This window comes from Plectropomus leopardus, chromosome 16 (assembly GCF_008729295.1).
Source record: "Plectropomus leopardus isolate mb chromosome 16, YSFRI_Pleo_2.0, whole genome shotgun sequence".
In the NCBI taxonomy this organism is placed as follows: domain Eukaryota; kingdom Metazoa; phylum Chordata; class Actinopteri; order Perciformes; family Serranidae; genus Plectropomus; species Plectropomus leopardus.
In genome coordinates this window covers 19,022,059-19,041,523 of record NC_056478.1, presented here as the reverse complement: position 1 = coordinate 19,041,523, position 19,465 = coordinate 19,022,059, and the positions used below count along the sequence as shown (strand labels likewise).

The window sequence follows — 19,465 nt, the reverse complement described above, 5'->3', positions numbered from 1 at the left end:
CTGAAGTAAGCACCCAGTTTCCTCCCACAGTCCATCATTGCATCAGATTCTTTGATGTGCTTCGGTGCACGGCCAAAAGTCCCCATCAGCTCAGAGTTTATCTGCCGGGTCTGCGGCTCCCTGGTTCAGAGCTGTTAGACCTGTTTCTGTTCAAGATGAGGAATTAGGAAAGATTACACTTAGTGAGAAAAAAAGGGGAAGGGGTGAATTTGGGGAAAGGTTTTGAGTGGAAGAAAGTTTTCTTGCTTTGTTGCATGAGGAAAAGAGTCCAGAACATTTACCCTTCAGTGGATTTTATAAAGCTTATGAGTGCATTTGTCTCATCATTGCGTCCTTTGCTCTCATTTGTGATGCAAAACCTAAAAAGTATGGAAGCAAAACACGATGCTTCAGTTATCTCAAGTTATCTCTATATAACAGGTTCTTTTTAGTTATTATATGAACTGAACCACCCTTTTTTATTAAGCTAATTGAAAAATGAGCTTGTCATTTTAAAAAAACAACAACTTTACTCTTAACTGGTGAACATTTTCATATTCTATCATCCAACGTTTAAAAACTGTACTGCTGAGACATTGCTTTAAACTTTGTGCTCACAAAAAATGCACAAATTCACCTCCTTCTTTTGCATGACTTAATTCTATCCACCTGTCTACATTTTATGGCGATATGTTGATGGGATGAGGTGTTCGTTGTACCCCAGTGGTGTGATATATGACCGCTCATTCTAGGATAATGAAAACAGCGATTCTTATTTTCAGCAAGAAAACATATTTGCCATTTCTGCCAGTGTGTCCCCCAACTTTTACATAGCCCACCAAACAGGGGGAACTGGGGAACCCCATTGAGCATCCCTGCATCCCAAAATGTGTCTTAAAGTACATTCACAAGATATCAGGGCAGGACGTTTGCCTGGAAAACCCCCTAATACACTGATGTGATAAATGTTGGAGCTGTCCTCACATTGTCGGTAATGCAAGAATAAAAACACACAAATCAGGAACAACTGCATGTCGGTGGTAGAGAGAGCAGCAGCTGCCTCTGATCCCACAGCTCCTCTCTCTCTCCCTCCCTCCTCTCTCTCTCTCCAGTGCGCAGCGCTCTGGTGGCTCGTTGAAGCCGCTTTTTTGGCTCCGGAGCTCCAAGCGAGAGAGACGCCAGCGCCGAGGTAAGGAAGACGGGGTGTAGGGGTGAAGGAGAGAGGTGCGCATGAATGAAATAATGAAGAGCAGCCTTAAGAATTTGTGTGCAAGAAGGCTGTATTTGTGTTGGGCTGTGCGCTTTAACGTGCTCCATGGTGTTAACGCTGTGGGTACTGCGATGTTAATCTGATGAAGACCCGGTTGGATGGTGTTACAGCATTGAGCACGTTCGAGATGTGCGCGCGCGCGGAGGTTGTGCGTGTGCACCGGAGAGACGTTTTCCCACCTGTGATTAAAAGGAGTCTGCACTTGGCCGCTTAGTTAAGTTACACTCGAAAGACGCTGAATTTGATATGAATTTATGTGTGTTTGAGAGACACAGTGAGGTGTGCACAGCACAGTGTCTCAGTGTTTATTGGGTGTCCATGCATTTTTGGGTGTTTGGAGAAAACGCTGTCTGCAACTGGACCCATGGAAAACGACTACAAGTGTGTGTGTGTGTGTGTGTGTGTGTGTGTTTGTTCCAGAGAGTCTAAATTAGGCTGCAGCGCTGCTGGCTCTGTGTGTTTGGGGAGGTTTTTGAGGATAGAGAGACCCTCCACAGCTGTTGGAGCTGGAGATAAACCTTGTTTATTGTGTAGGCGTGCATCACCACCATACATCAACTTCTACAAACTTCTATCTTGTTGGAGATTTGAGCTTTATTCTTGTGATAAACATCACATGATGATTTTTTCAGTGGGGATGAAGTATATTGGAGAGTTAGTCTGCCTGTGGCCTGGTTTTATTTAATGTTGTCATGCCTTGTTCTGTCTGACTTGACATTATGATTGAAAGTATAGGGACACCCTCCAATGGAAGTAAGAGGGGTAATCAGTACAAATACCGCACTGTGAAAATACTCTGTTACAAGTAAACGTCCTGTATGGAAGATTTTACTTCAGTAAATGTTAGTAATTATAATCGGGAAAATGTAATTAATTAGTATTAAAAGTGCTCAATACAAAAATAAATCAATAAATAAATTATACTATGACTGCAATACAAACAACAATAGTTGCAGACAAATTTTCTGTCAGTCGGCTAATTGATCCATCAGCTAATCATTTCAGTTGTACTTGTGTAAACTGTTTAATTTATAAGAAAATATCATATTTTATAAACTTTTCTTATTTTTCTTTTTGAATGCAAAATCTGAATCTGTTAAGTGACCAGTAACTAATGTTGTCTGACAAATACAGTGAGGTAAAAAGTACAATATTTCCCTCTGAAATCTAGTAAAGTAAAAGTATAAAGTGGCATGAAAAGAACAGACTTAAGTAAAAATTACAAAATCCTCAAATTTGTATTTATTTGTATTTTAGTACAGTACCTAAGTACTAAGTACTTGTTGCTCCAGCATACAGTGTAAGCCACCCAATACATTATTTAGTGTACATTAAATAGAGCGCCTTCAACTTTCCTGCAACAGTTTGGGTTTTCAACATAGCAACATACACACACATAAACATATGAAATGTATAAAAGCATATCTGTGGTTTGCAGACACGTACAAGGCCAACATTTTGTTTGCCAATTTGGTTGAGTTTTTCTAAAATGCACTCGATCTGTGCAAAGCAAAAAAATCCAAGTTTCCCTTCGACTTAATTTTGTCAATATTAGAATAAATGTGACACGGAACTGATGTTGTTTTAGCGCTACCCAAATCATGTAACATAGTTTAATCAGTCAAACAAAATGACGTGTCTGGGTGGCATGGTGGTAAAGTGGTCAGTGCTGTTGCAGGTTTGAATCCACTGGCCTTCTGTGTGGAGTTTGCATGTATTCCCTGTGGCAGTGTGAATGTTTCCTGGATTGTCAGTCCCCGCAGTCCAAAGACATGCACGTGAGGTTAACTGGTCACTTTAAATTACCTGTAGGTGTGAATGGTAATCTTTCAGACTTTGCTGGACTGGATTGCTTTTGGTTGTTCCCTTTTTGGCAGCAAAGTCTTTATCATTATGCCCCCCGGGCAGAAAGGATGGCTACTTGCTGGACTAATGGTGTCCTTTATTTTACAACCACCTGTCAGTGTAAAACGTCCACACATCCTCATCCAGTCTCGCCTGGAGTGTAGAGGACGGGTGCTGAAGAAAACTGGGTGCGTGCAGCACTGTGGACGGGAAATGATAGCAGAGTGTTAACAGTGAGAAGTCTAGCTCTGCATCTGCATCCTGTCATCACAGTGAGTCATGAGAAGGAAGGAGCGTAATAAGGTTAATTAAGAATAATAATCTCAAAGGAAGAAATGTTTTTTTAGTCATCACTTGATGAACTAGTTTGTTAAGGTATCCTCATATAGTGTTTCGTATGATATCCCCCAGCGCCCCACGAATGATATAATGTAGGTGATGTATTGCATAATCAACGTAAAGTTACAGTTAAGGTTTAGGCAAATAAAGTAGATTTAGGAAGAAAATTCACTCAAAGTTCATACTGTTCTGATCACACGTCTCCAGAATTTGGGTGCATTACCTTTTGTGGGAAATCATACCACTTGAAGCAAACTAGTTGGCTTTCAGAGTATAATTCCCCTTTTGTCCTTATTGCGCTTTACTAATGAAGAAGTATTACATTGAGTAATAAGTGATTAAGGTATAACCCTAAATTTTTGTGCCGGTTACTCTCGTGCTCTTAATTATTCGTAACTTTAAGCCTTAATAAAATTTAGATGAGAACAGATGAGATGTATAAAAATGTACCTCCTGTACAGTCGTACCAGGCTGTAAAAGTGTTTATTTCTGCCGTTAAGTTGGTCATTTTAACATGGGGATCTATAAGGAATGACTCGAATGCGAAGTCAGCCTCAAGTGACTGTTCAAAGAATTGCAGTTTTCGACACTTCAGTGTTAACTTCAGTTTTATTTTTCAGCCCCAGAGGTTCTTTCTTTCTTTCTTTCGTACTGATTGGATTTGTTTCACTGTGATTGCTTTATATTCCTGTTAGCCTTTTCACCACCCGGTATCAGTGAGCAACTAGGATCTTTATGCATCCTCATGTTCATCTATTTTTAGAAAGACAGATTAGATATTACATCGGATGTGTTTGCATTTCTCTGTCAAGGTGACAACACCTGACTTTGTGATTTTATCGAAGCAGTTAGGACGACTACAGAATCTCAAACAGAGAGGATGAGACGCTCCTCTGAATCACTAAATCACGTTGTGATTAAGGCCGATCAGACAAGTCTATTCAACCCGAACATTTCATTTATATGCAAAATCAAAAGTCAAAGTCAAATCACTTTAGAGATATTGATCTCAGGCCAGTGGGGCTACATGTGAATCCAGGAGCAGGATGGAGCATGGGACTGTGAACTTAAACGTTACTGGGCAACAATTCAGGCATTTCTATTCATTCTGAGCTGGAATACCTGTTAAGCAGATGGTGTGCCGATAATGAAGACAGCAGGCTGAAAGCCATCGATTCTGAAAAGCATCATACTCCTCTCCCATTTGGATTTTTAACACGTTCTCGTCTTTACACTCAGCAGCCCTCTGAGGCTCAAACATGCACGCTCTGTTTGAATGTTCTCTCACAGCTTTGCACAAACAGCTGGCTGATGAGAGTATTGATCCAAAGAGCCAGTTGACATGGAGCTAAATGCCTGTGCCAATAGAAAAGACACACATGCACTCGCACAAACAACAATGTGCATCCACACAGAAATGAGCAATGAGTTCACATCCAGCCAACATTAGAAGTCAGCTCTGAAAAGTGGAACGGATTGTGTTTGCATCCAAAAGTTCAATATTGATTTAGTCATGTGCAACAACTGTAACTCAAATAATAACAGTGTCAGGAATAGCCAGGATTATGTGTTTGCAGGCGGGGGAAATATGCAATTTAAAGGAATAGTTAATATTTTTTGAAAATGTGATCATTCACATTGTCTTGCTGGCAAATTTGCAACTTCCTTTAACTTCCCAAATTGTTTTTGTTCTGTCATCACTGTTTGTGCTCAGATGAAACAAATGAGATACAAATGTTAAGTTTTGAGCTTTAGAGGTAATGCCAGTCTTACAAAATTTGGGCAGAAACATGCCAGCTTATTTGCTTTTTGAGAAGAGAATGAATATTACTCTCATTTCTGTATGACACATATGAAGTTAGTAACAAAGGTAACAAAATCTGTCTACCTTCACCTCTTAAAGCCCGTTTATGCTCAGCATTAGATACATATATGAACACAGATTAATCAGATTATAAATCAGCAAACCAGCAGCTAATGTTCCTCTGGGGTACCCCAGCAGGTGACTTGCCAGCCAAAAAAACACTTTATTATGATATTAAACCGACTTTACTGGGTTTGTGTAGCTTATACTTGACTTTATGACGACTTTCTAGATTGTTAGTGTTGAACTTTCTTTTTGAATTTTTGTTTCCTGGTTGCTTTTTTTTTAAATAAATGTATCCTCTGTTGTTGTTATTGTTGTTTTAATGAGTTTGCATCACCAGAATGTCCTGTGACGTGGGAGCTACAAATGTGAACTGCATTTCCCATGAGCACTTGCATGGCAGAGGGCAGGCGTGGTCTGAGGTCCTTTTTGTCAAACATTTGCCAGATGAAGGTCCAGGAAGTGTGCAGAGCCCTCTATCCTCCACATATCAATGTTTTGGCCACCTTGCACTGCAGCTTTTCACTGCGAGTGTGTTGGTTTGCTACTTTAACCTGCCTGCAAACAAGAGAGCAGGCTTCATTTGTGAGGGTGGGGAGGAGGATTTGTTTTTTTAAAATGAGAAACACTACAGTTAAGTAAGCAAATGTTTAGTTTGTCTTTTTGCTGATGTAAATCAGTGCACAAATGCAAAAAGGTAACAGCAAATATTTGTAATACATAAAAATTTTCAGTTGATTGAACTGACTGCAAAAGAAATGTTTTTTCATATGCCTTACTTTTTATTGTCTTTGCTGCTTTTTCTCCCATCACAGCAAAGGTCACATGAGGCCAGTGTTTTTCAGGTAAACAAATGTTTCAAGATGTTGTGCTCAGAGTTTTGCAAGATGTGATCAGGAATTTTTATTTGTGTTAAAACGTTGAAGTTGTGCTTTCTTTCTTCTGTTAAGTTTAACAGTTTGGAGTCTTGTTGTTAACAAAAAAGCTCCAGGTTTTCAGAATTGTGTGCATAATTCATTTTTTGTGTGTACACAATGGACAAAAAACTGTAATTTTCAAAGCAACTCCAACAAACTGCAAGAAAAAAGACCTTTGCAACCTGTAAACTTTAACAATGCTGATACTGGATAAGACCTAAATTTCCTTTGCGTGGTTTGCATTCAGAGTTTAGGTAAGTAAGAAACTAACCTAAATTTTCAATATGTTTTTTCCCTAGCACAACCTTCTCTTGCTCATTTGTGGTGTTGTATTCAGCCAGTAAGGAAACCAGCTGGCTGGAGATGAATGTGCTATGATGAGGAAATGAAAAGCAATTTCGGCTTTCATTTAAGACGAGCTAAATAGAGAGAGAACTGGTCCCAGTTATGGTTGGGATGTAATACGCGGGGACAGTGATGCTAGTTCAGTCTGACAAGGAGAGAGATATGGAGGCATGTAGAGAGATAGAGTTAGGAGGAGGAACAGATCTGTTGGATCATCTTTTTTTCCCGTGTTTTCTCATTTTACTCTCTTCTTCTTCCATACTGCCTTTTCTTCTCTTTTCCTCTCTCTATACTCCTCTCTCCTCCTCTGTTGTTGTTCTTCTCCCTTTGTCTCAGCTCATCTGTCCACAAGCATCAATATTTTGACAGCTCTCCGACCATCGGAAAAGAGCAGACAGGCCTGATGGGATGCCAGTCGTGTGTGTGTGTGTGTGCGTGTGCACTATGCGCCCGACAAAACATAGCCAAGTCTTCCCTTTAAGTCTAAGATTTAAAGGGATTTTTTTGGAATCCAGTGGTGTAGATTGCAGATTGCAACCAGCTAAAAACTTTTCCTCATTAAAATGTTCATTGTCCAAGAGGGTCATACTGGGGCCTGATTTATCCGCAGAGGTCAGCTTCTTCCCAAAAAGGACGGACCTGGTGATTTAAAGTATTGAACACTGAAAAAAGCATTTTCAAATAAAAATAAAAAAATTGTGTTTTTCTCAAAGCTGGTCATAAGTTAGGGGCTGCAAACTACGGCGGCCGACGTGAAAACGCAGATGGTCGAATCTAGAGCCAATGTTTGATTTGTCTGTTCTTTGGCTACTATAGGAACATGGTGGTGCAACATTGCAGTCTCCATAAAGAAGGTACCGCTCCCTATGTAGATATAAACAGCTGATTCTCAGTCAACAAAAGCACAACGATTCTTATTTTTGAGTGAATATACACTTAAGATGATTTACCTATTACATTTCCATATCTGCCAATATATCCCCATAAATCCTACACACTGGATTGCCTTTTAACACAGGTGGGTTTAATTTAACTAAATTCAAAGGGGCATTATTGGCATGACAAACATTAGAACGTTACATAGCCAAAGAAAGAGTGAAATAAAAACAAAAGTTGTATGTACAAAAAGTACAGATTTACCAGACATTAGTTTATGTATGTAGCTGATTGGCTGACGCCTCTGACACACTCACCAAACAAGATAAGACGTACCTTAACACCCATTGCTCTGTTTTGAGGAAACGCGATGGTCAGCCTGTAAAATGCACAGTGCACAGCGTTTTCAGATTGAACGCGCCCCTGGTGTTTCACTCTGTGATTTTATACTTTCGTTTTCAGAAATGTGGAAAGAAAGTACAAAGAAAGTATATCTACTGTTGATTACGGTTGATTGGTGGCTCTAAATTGCCCTTAGGTGTGACTGTGAGCGTGTATGGTTTTCTGTCTATATGTGTCGGCCCTGTGATGGTCTGGCGACCTGTCCAGGGTGTATCTCGCCTTCCGCCCGATGACAGCTGGGATTGGCTCCAGCCCCCCCTGAGACCCTTACGAGGACAAGCAGTTACAGAAAGTGACTGACTATATCTGCTGTTTTATTTTGGCACTGTGAGAATTTTATTTGAACAATTTATGCTTTCTGTGTGCTTTTACTTTAGTCTGTGTCATTATGGCTTTAAGTTGTGGATTTTTACAGTTTAAAATAACACAAATGATAATGTACAGATGTATGTGCAGGGAGGAAGAAAAAGGCCGAAAGATTTGAAAAATTCCTTCTGCCTGAATGAGAAAAAAAACTAACTAAATTAGACCATTAAAAATATGTTTTGAAATGAAAAATAAGAAAAAAAGATTCTGAAAAGTACATAATGCCATATATAATTTTAACCGAACAAAGAGACATTTTTATCTTATTTTCATCTACCTTTAAAAACATCAGTCATTGTAAAAAGTTGAGTAAATAAGTGCATTCCTGCTCTTTTTTTTGTAAAACAAGTTCTAATATCACGGTCTATGATGGCAAATAAGCTTGCAATGTTTCTTCTAATGTCTCATAAATTATTGAGATGAAGAAAAGCCGCATGGGGAGAAAAAGAGCAAAACTTAAACATGATGTCCTCTATTCTTCTGTAACTTCAATCTCAGGTGACAGTGTAGCAGGAGGGTTTGCAGACACGAGATAACAGAGAAAACGAGGAGAATTTGTGATGCCTTTATTTCATCCATCCTGTCCTTGCTGACAGAAGGCAAGAAAAAAGGCAGAGATGGGAGGCTGGAGCCCAGTGGTGAGTTGTTCTGTTTAATCCATCTCTCTCTCTCTGCCTACAGCAACTTCCAGACACTGTGAGCGAGAAAGGACATAAAGAAGGAGGAAGAGAAAGACTGCCACAGATAAAGAAGAGAGAATAACTTAACACAGGAGAAGAGGACTGACCGGGAGCCTGAAGAGATGGCTGAGGCACTTCAGCAGCAGCAGCAGCAGCAGGAGGAGGAGGAGGAGCAGCCGAGCAGTGTGGAGACGACGGAGGCTGATGAAGGGTCCGAGGAACCGAAGGAGAGTGTCCGGACGACCCCGAGCCGACCTCTGCTGTCCATGAGGTCCATGAGTAGCGTGGACCCGGACGATGACTCCCCTAACATGATTGTCTACAGAAAGGTAGGCGCAAAAACTAAGTGTTGTTCTTTTAAACTCTGTTTTTTAAAGTGATGGATGGTTGGAAGTTTGGGATGTCATCTGGCTGCTGGGAGTTCAGTGTGAGCCTCGATTATTATTGGCCTCAGTGACCTGCAGTTTTTCAGTCATTTTTACTTTATGTTTTTTTAAACAGAATTTGGGAAGAGAGTTTAAATGGCTACAATGACATGATTATCTGAGTCCAAGGTTTTACTTTTGAAGAGGTAAATTTGTTGTCGGTCCTTCAGACTCATGGTAGAAGATTTAAAAGCACAGTCAGGCAAAGTCCTTTCAAAGTGCTCTTGTGTAGTGTTCTCTCCTTTCCTTTTCAAACGATGGTACCATTGCATAGTGATTTGTGTGTGTGTGTGTCCTTTTTCAGCTAAAATGTCACCATGGATATTTCACGGTACTGTGCAAATTCACAGATAAATGTTTAACTTTAAGGGACATTTCAACCCCAAATAATAGAAATATATTCCACCTCTTACCCATAATGCTACTTATAAATATATATTGTTTCGGTGTGAGTTGGAGATATCGGCTGTAGAGATGTTTGTCTTCTGTCTAATATAATGGGAGCAGGTGGCACTCTTGTGGTGCTGAAAGCGCCAAAAGTACATTTGAAAAACTCAACAGCAATGTCTCTTTCCAGATATCAGTACCCATTTACTAAAGATAATACACAGACCTTGTTGTGAGCAGTTTCATTGAGGAACAATTTTCTTTTTACCAAACTACACCCACAAACTGTATCACAACAAAGAGGAAAACGTGCATTTACTGCTAGCTCACCTAGCATCATTGAGCTAACGTTACAGCTCAGCTGAGGAGGACGCCATTAATGTTTACATTTGGCACTGTTACGAGTATGAGCTTCTCATCCATCAGTTTGAGCTGTTGGGTCATTTCTGCTAGATTGTCTTACAGCACAAAACAGGGAGGGAGCCACACTGTTGATGTTGTTCTGGAGAAAACTGAGCTGAATCTGAAATTTCTCAACAGATGGTGTAAGTAGTGAAAGATGGATTAAAAACAAAGCTGACAACATGTTTCTCTTGATCAGTGAAGGCCAACCTCATACATTTTTTGTAGAGAGTGGTTTAAGAAGCAAGCAGCAGAATCGCTTTGTGACAAGCAGTGGGATTGATCAGATATTTGTGTTACCCATTACATGAGAGGATGAACAACAGCAGTGGTTCACGCGACGCTACCTGAGCCAGCTCTGGTCTCAGGTGGACAGAAGGTCTGGCTCATTAGCTGCCAGGATGGAAGATAGGAAGGACAGGACTGGGATTTGGTTCCTGTGTGGTTAGCAACCCTCCGGCTAAGAGCCTGCTGTTTGAGGCTGACCCTGACCTTTGACCTCATTTTAAATAAGGCTATATTGTTTCTTCATAGGGAATCAATATAGAATGCATTGCATATCTGCAACTGAATAAAAGTCAAGAAATGAATGTATTCCAAAGGCAATCTTGATCTGTGCCTGCAAATGAATGCAGGGACATATGAATATAGACATCATCCCCCCCTGCAGTGTTTTATCATGATAGATGAGCTGTGAGAGAGAGAGTCAGGGTTTGCACTGATGCCCTGTGAGTCATGACTACAAAAATACACTTTGTGCAGGAAAGATGAGATGAGACACTGATTGATAGTTAATAACAGAACACCAAAAAAACATTTGGAGAGAGATGCCATCGCTCTGCAATCGCAGACAGGCAAATTCATACAGATGAGAAATATCTCAGTGTGTGCTTAATTCACATTTTATAGCATGTTGATGAAGTCGAATGAATTTTTAGGAGCCCACTGTTTAGGATGCAAAACAGCGACAGCATCCACAGCACAATAAAGACAGAGCAGCCTTAGGTAGAGCCTCCTGAGGGGATTTGTGCTGCAGCAATGCAAAGCAAAACTTAAAGAGGCCCTATTGTGCTCATTTTCATGTTTGTATTCATTATTTGTTTTTCTAGCAGAACATGTTAACATGCTTTAATGTTCAAAAATACTTTATTCCCCTCATACTGTCTGTGCTGGAACACCTGCATTCACTCTTTGTCTGAAACGCTCTGTTTTAGTGCTTTTTTTTTTTTTTTTTTTTTAAGCGCTCCTCCCATAAAGTCCAGTCTGCACTGATTGGTCAGCGTTTCTATGTCTTTGGCATCTGCACTGTTACTGCAGCCAGGAAATGACTAGAAGGGGGTATAGTGGCACTTTCTACTGTGAAAAATCACCAATAAAAGTGTCTAAACTGGAATCTTCAGAATCTGACATTGATCAGCAGGAATACGATCAATCAGGGTGAGATGAACAACATTAGCTACCAAGATTACATGTTTCCCTTACATTAGCATGTAGCTACATGTAGCAGTGCTGTCTACATAAAGAGAAAACACTTACACTCTTTCAGCCTGGGGCAGATTACCGTATAAATCTGTCATGAGCCGATGACAGCTTTTCTTGGGAAAACAGTATTCAGGAACCTGAGGTTTTTGCCCATAAGGATTACTTTTACATACATTTACCACATTATTTAAAACTTTGGTCATACCTAAGACAGACACCTGGTATTGTAAAATTGAATATGTAACAGAAAATAAGTATAATATGTACCTTTTAAGTCAGTGTCTAAGTCAAAGTTGAATCCAAATCACTGGACTTGAGTAACTGGGATAAATTTGCTTTTTGCATATTTATAAAAGAAAATGTAGCATTGCAAAACTACAAAATTGAATGTAGTTTTTCCAAACGTGAGCTGTGTGTGTTGTTCTCTGAGTGTCTGTGCTATTTTTTATCTATCTTTGTTAGAGCCATTTATAATTTTAGGACACCTTTGGAAAGTGCAGACATTCAGGGCAATTCTCATTTCTTTGAAGGGTTGTTTAGGAGTCTAGAGTTGGTTCTAGCTTTGGGTGAAATTGTTACTGATTTCACAATAAATCTGATAAATGTTCAAGGTTATTATTACCACCTCAAATTTTAATGGTATTTAAATCTGTGTTTGATTATCAAGCTTTGAAACACTTGAGGTAAACGTCATCAACAGCTTAGTCTCCAGGAGCGCAGGGCATGCAGCGTGGCTTTGTTTTGCTATTTACTTGTTTACAGAATAATGTGCAGCAGGCAAACCCAGTGTGATGCTACTGGTCCCTCGTCCTCATCTACAGTGACACAGACACTTGAGCAAGCATTTCAAAGACAGGCTATCTTTAATGTTAAGGCACATTTGATACAGTTTTCATATTTTCACATAAGGTATTGGCTATGTTATAATTTTGTTTATGAAAACAAACAGTGCTGCTAATTTTATTTGCGTTTTCCAACACAAAAGTGAAGTAATTTCAGTGTAAGTATCAGTAGTTTTGGGCTTTAACACATTTTAACAACAGCATGATTAAACATGATAACTTTCATCATTTTGGTAACTATAATCATGATATGAAATTTTCATACAGTTTCATCTGTAATACTCAGGCTACGGTTCCAGTTAGGTTTAGATAAAGGTTGCAGTTAGGGAACTTGGTGTATTGATTTTTGCAGTGTGATTTAATGTGTCTGACATAAACATTCACTGACCTTTGTTGTCGACAGTTTATTCACCAGACTGAGCATTAGAGATAAATGAAGCCACATAAGTGCGTAAAGTTTAACACTGCTTTCAATGGACAGCAATGATCAATCTGGCAATGAAAAGAAAATATAGATGGAGAAATTGAAAGGGATAATTTAAATGTATCGATAACTGGAGCATTTATGCTGCTGGTGAACTCACTATAGACCAGTAGTATATCAGGCTCTGAAAATTTGTATCTGTTGAGAGAGGCTGGAGGCACAGCAGGAATTGCAAGACACCATCAGACACTGTCGGGTTTGATAAATGAGTCCCTGATGCAGGCTGGAGACGGGGGTTTAGGGAGCAAAAGACAGAGTGTAAAAGGGAAATTGGGTAGAGAGAACGAAAGACACGGAGGGAAAAAAATAAACTAGAGGGAATTGTGGAAAGTAGTGCAGGAGAGAGGAGAAAGAAAGACGTGGGGAAAGATGAAGTCTGAATCAGAGGAGCAGATGGAAGTTACTGCACCTAACTCAGCCAGAGATCTCAGCGCATCTGCAAACACATGGCTGCTACACACAGTAAATAGGTTATTTCAGGTGAATATCAGTGAAACAGCAGTTGGAATATGATGTTATATAACTTGTAGGTTTTAAAGAGAAGTACAGTCACTTCAGGCGAAAAAAATCTTTAGTGGACACAATTTACTGTGTTAAATGTATCTGGTCTGGTCATTGTGTAGGATTTTGGCATGAATAAATCATAGTCAGACTGACGTTAATCTGTCGCTCACTCAGGAGACGCTGCATTTCTAAAGAAACAAAAACTCAGAAACATGATAACAAATCTTTTTAGGAACATTGACTGTGTTTCATAACTTTAATTACATTTTTAAAGCTGTTATTGTCACTCAGATTATTAGATTAATTTATGTAGCTGGCGAGGCTGCTGCTGCACATCTGGAACTGATGTCATATTCACCACCTGCCACGGTATCAAAAACTCTATTTAAGTGTATATAATACCAATCAAAGTGATTACATAACCGTATAATATAGATGACAATATAAACTGCGATCCAGTGGTTTATAAGAGAGACATACCTGGTGGTTATTCACACTTAGAAAAGACAGACTGTCCAGACTGTTCCAGTGCAAACGAGCAGTAGCAGCTCACTGGGAGCTGTCAGGAGAAGACGACCACATCCGGCAGGATAACAACAACACGGCCGAACAGAATACAGTACAGGAAACAGAAAATAAACACACAATGACATCTGACATGTGTCAGATGGGTTTTACTGTAGGCAAGTGTTTCAAATGTCACAGTAAAATGTGTTTGATCTTTGACTGGAAAAATGAAAAATGCTTAGGTTATCTGAGGTGTCACTGCTGTTCATTGTGAACTAATGTCGGCCGTATCTGAAATTACAGATGATGCTTTAAATGAGAGTGAAGCGTATTGCACGCTGCAAAATTGCATTACTTGGTGTCTCTCATTTTGCAAGAGTGTTCTGCACACAGGGGGTCGTAGTTTGGGGAAACTAGGACTTATTACTCTGGTCCCAATGTCAGGGGGGCCCTTAAAAGAATGAAAAGTTTGGTTTTGTTTCAGGCTGCCCCTTGAAAGTCGGAGATTTAACTCATCAGTCAAAGACCCCTGAGTCAACTGAGACTCCTTCAAGTCGAGAGGTTTTTTTTCTGTTAGTGTGCTGTGCAGTGTACTTATGGGAATGTTTTGGTCCCTAGATGGAAGTATAGAGGAGGAGAGAAGAGAGGAAACTATATTCCTTCTTCTACTGTGAGGTGGTAAATTTACAGCTCATAGCGAGTTGATACGACACAGTCTCTGGCTGAATTTTGCCATCTAATGTCCGCAAAAAATGTTCCACGTTGCCGATCCACTGTTAGCATGTTACATGAGTGCTGCTGTTCTGTGGGTTGCCAGCATCATCAACAACGAAAAGACACACCAAGCGGCCTTTAATAAAAGAGAAAAAAATGCTTTAACAGAAAAGGCAGTGCAGTGCAGCTTGCACTTTGATATCTGCAAAAAGCGCTCTGTCTGATAAGTTGTAATGCACCTACTATAGTGCACTGACAACTATACACTTAAAGCAGAGCCCTTAAACACTTACTATGGTGATACCATAATAAAATTTGGTGTTACTTATTCCAAAAGTTACATGAAAATACTCAAAATTCTCCCTCTTTGTACAAAAACAATACTTGCCCATCTGCTGAGCTACTGATTCACAGCATTTGCAATTACATGAGGGATTTCTTTCTTATGAAATATGTATGTCCTGGATTGCAATCCCATTAGTCTTTTTGGATGAATCATCAATCATCCGCCCTTTCACAGTTTACAAACATTTGCAACACAAAGTATCAGCCTCCACATGAAAACCATCTGTTTTTGAAAAGATAAACATTTATTTTTTTATTTTTTTTTAGAGCATTTTAAGCTCTGACTTTTAGCTGATGCAGGGTCAGTGTTGGTGATTAGAGGGTTAAAGAAAAATGGAGCATGAGAGCTGATGGATCAGTGCTTGAACAGTAATTAGGACGAGAGGTGAAGCCTCTGGCCCACAGAGAGCCAATCATCTGCTATAACAGTGGTGTACAACTCTCTTCTGCCTCCTCCTCATCTTCTTCATCCTTCCTTTCATTATTTTCGTGGTTGTATCTGTCTGTCTTGTGTTTGCTTAGTTCTAACATTCTAGTCTAATATTCTTTTTCTATCTCTTTTCTTCTGTCTCATGCTATTTCATTTTGTCCTAATTTATTTGATCATACACAATTATCTTGTTGTATTCTGTCATAGTATGTTTTATTGTATCATTCTCATTCTGTTTTATTTGGTGTTATTCTATTTAATCATATTCTGTTCTGTCCTCTGTTATTTTATTTCATTTTGTCTTATTCCATTCTATCATTCTCACTTCTGTTCTATGTTGTTTTATTTTTGTCGTAATAAATTCTACTGTATTCTGTTCTGTGTTATGCCTTTCTATCATATTCTATTTTGTCCTTTGTTATTAATATTTTGTCTCATTCTATTTTATTTTGTCTCATTCTAGTCCACTATATTCTATTCTATTCTATTCTATTCTATTCTATTCTATTCTATTCTATTCTATTCTATTCTATTCTATTCTATTCTATTCTATTCTATTCCACTCTTTTTTGTTCTGTTATTCTATTTTATTACATCTCACTCTTGTTCTATTGTACTCAATTATTTTTTATTTTAGTCTATTCTATCTTACCCTAATCTAATCTTTTTCATTATGTTTTATTTAATGTTATTCTTTTTATTACAATCTCTTCTGTTCTTTGTTATTCTGTTTTGCCGTATTCTATTCTATCATGCCCTGTTCTTGTCTATGTTATTCTATTTTTGTCGTATTCCATTCTGCTCTTTTCTGTTCTGTGTTATTCTTTTTCAGTCTTTATCTTTTCTGTCATACTCTGTTCTACTGTGTGTTATTCTATTGTTGTTTTATTGTATTCTACCATATTCTATTCTGTTTTATGTCATAGTATTTTATTTTTATCTTATTCTGTTCTGTCATACTCTGTTCTGTCATATTTTATTTTTTTTCATTATGTCTCATTCTCATCTGCTATACTCATTTCTCTTTTATTTTAGTTCATTCTATCGTACTCTATTCCACACATTCTATTCTGTGTAGTTCTATTCTATTCTATTGTGTCTATCTAAGATAAGGGAAAACTGTATGTGTCATACATCTATACAGCCTAAACATACAATACATGATTGTGTGTATCAGACCCTTCCCACAAGATTACATTTTTCATTTTCAACTTCCAACGCCCACATTCACATGCACACACACACACACACACACACACACACACACACACGGAGGGTGATATTAGGGTGAGATTCGATGCTGTTGACAAGAGTGGAGGGCGCTGACTCACCATTTCACCAGCATGAATTCAAACCTGTCAGCCAGCATCTGCTCAGAAACTGTGTGTGTGTGTGTGTGTGTGCGCGTGTGTGCGCGTGTGTGCATTAAAGAAAAAGGGTGGCAAAATAGGATGCAGAGTATTTGTGTGAGCTGCTGCGCGAGTGTGTGTGGTTGTGTGTGTACACAGTCGTGTGTGTATCCCAGCATATTGCACCTTTTTTCATTATCCTCGGGTCTCTCCAGTCCTACAATAGCAGCTGTTGAACTGCAGCCCTGTTTACTTAACAAGCTGTTTATACAGATACCTGTTCCCATATTCCTCTGAGCTGCTGGAACGTGCCCTGAAAGAGAGTTCGGGGGTTAGAGAGCAACAGTGAGATGGTTGTCGGATGCTGCCCTCACAGCAGGAGTTCACCGCTGCAAAAACCTGAGTGCCTTAAAGGTCCCTCTCAGCAGAGTGTTTTTGCATTTGGTGCCACAATTAACATTATTTGTGCCAGTGTGTTGTGAGAGGCAGGATTTATTTGAATGTTCATTCATCCAAGTTTACCAGCAAGCCCTATTTGTTTGTCTCTGCTAAAACAACTACCGTGAGCTTTAAAAAAAACAATTTGTTTCAATATTTTCTGACTTTACCACGGGAATGACCTGTCACTCCCGTGGTAAAGTTAAATCATGCAATTGGTTAATCTGGTTGAGATTATTAGATTTTGTAGGTTATGGTCATAGTATTGTGAGTTAGGGATAGATTGCCTTCATGTTTAACAGCAGTCGATGTAGTAGACGTGACAGAAACAGTGGTCTCAGGTGTTGAAGTCCGATGCTTTGTACAAAAATCAATTTAACAACATTCATCTAAAAACTAAATATTTTAAGCACTAAGACAGAGTTAGCTATGGCTTTGTTTGTTTGAAGACATGAATTGTTGTTTCAGCACAGCACATGGCTGCTGAAGTATAAAAATGAGTTGATTTAATTTAAAAGTTTGGATAAAAAGCAGGTTTTAGTAAGGATAGCCCCAAAGGCTGTGTTCAGACTGCAGGCAAATGTATTTCTCAAACTGGATGCCTAAGAACTACTCTCTGCATTGTTATATGCGAGTGATCAGAATGGATTTGTGCGTCCAGACAATACCGATCTATATCAGCGTGGGTTACTGTGGCAACGACGTGGTGTTAGAAACTACAGCTTCCCTGGTGATGCAGCTTTCCAGCACATAAAACATGACAAATGGAGGCTTATAACAACAGTAATGGTTTTCAACAAGGAGAAATTGACAAATAATCACAGAAGACAATCAGTGTCAGATTTACTGCACAACCCCTAACATTAGCGTCCAGGCAAAATTAAGTAAGTCTCTTTCATAGCATTCCAGAGATGCTATATAGTAAAGAAAACATCAGCAACCTAAGAGTTAACTTCTGTCATGTCCCGTTTGACCATTTCAGCAAAACACAAAAAAGACTTTAAAATCTGATTTTTGTGTCTATAAAAATCCTTTTAGAATCCTTTTTTTCAAATCAGCTTCAAATGTGGTTCAGATTTTATTTGCAAAAATGACATTTAAAAGTGTTTAGTATTTAGTGTATTTAAGAAGGGACAGGACAAATGAATAAATACACAAGCTATTTTTCATCTGGCGTCCCTTGGCTACAGTGTTACAGAGGGCTTTCTTAAATACATCAAAGCAAAAAAGAAAACCCAAAGAAATAGGGCATGCATTTTACATTTTAAACACATCGACAAAAGAGAGAGCATGAGGCAAAAACATCCTCAGGGGATGTTGGTGAACAGAGGTATATCTCAATTTAGTTCTTCAGGCAGACTGCCAGGAAACTTTTTTGAGCACATTTCTGCTCCTCTTGGATTAACCTTTGATTTCAGTGACACTCTGGCCTTTGCTCCACTACCACCCACAGTTTTAACCCCGAAATCAGTAAGCTGAAGAGATCATTCGTATGTTGTTTGATCCACTACACTTTTATTTAGGGATAATGAGCGATAAATGTGCTCAAAAGCTACAGGAGAGTTATTCTTGTTATTACACCCAGAAACACCTATTTCAGTTTACTATTTGATACTAGAGATTCATATATATTTGCCAATACAGTGAATTAAATCTGAATTTTACAAAGTTGCCAACAAAATTTAAGAAATCTGATGAATCTTACTATTTCAGTCTCAAACCTGATACTGAAAACCCCTGGAGAAAAGATTGATCACGTGTCAATCATTCATCCATTAGGTCCACAGCTAATGGTCTACATTGGATCAATAAAGTCCATAGAAACATCAATTCTAGTTCTCCAGTTGCATTTGTTGCTTGACATTTTTATCTCCTCTTGCAGCAATGATGTTTTGAGATAACCTAAACAAACTAGAGACTTTAGCACTAAATATAGAATTATAATTATATTATAAAAGGGCATTTATTGTACACAGATATCAGAGGCAGTGCAGATTTCTTATGTTTTCTGCAGATTTTGATATGAGAGTTTCTGTCTAAAAAACAGCCGACGTGTATTTACCTAAACTTCAGTGTTGCAACTTGAAGATTCAAACTGCAAATCTGTGATTTTTTTTATTTATTTTTTTTTTATGGCTGTCTTTGCAGAGAGGCAGAGCTTAAGCAAGATTTTTTTGTTGTTGTGGACTCAGTTCTCACCGGCTGGGCAGTGTGTGTTTATTCTGCTGTTTTCATGTTGCAAATGCCCCGAGAAAAGTCCAGAACACTTC

At 38.8% G+C, this 19,465-nt stretch overlaps 1 protein-coding gene across 1 annotated transcript in view; it reads left to right on the top strand.

The window, feature by feature from the left end:
* The first annotated feature begins 1,110 nt into the window (after positions 1-1,110).
* The window catches only part of rgs6 (regulator of G protein signaling 6), a 104,617-nt gene continuing 86,262 nt past the window's right edge, over positions 1,111-19,465 (top strand). Inside the window, exons 1-2 of the mRNA XM_042503388.1 lie at positions 1,111-1,168; positions 8,888-9,215. Coding sequence (XP_042359322.1) covers positions 9,009-9,215 — 207 coding nt within the window. The 5' untranslated portion in view covers positions 1,111-1,168; positions 8,888-9,008. The remainder of the gene's footprint in view (positions 1,169-8,887; positions 9,216-19,465) is intronic.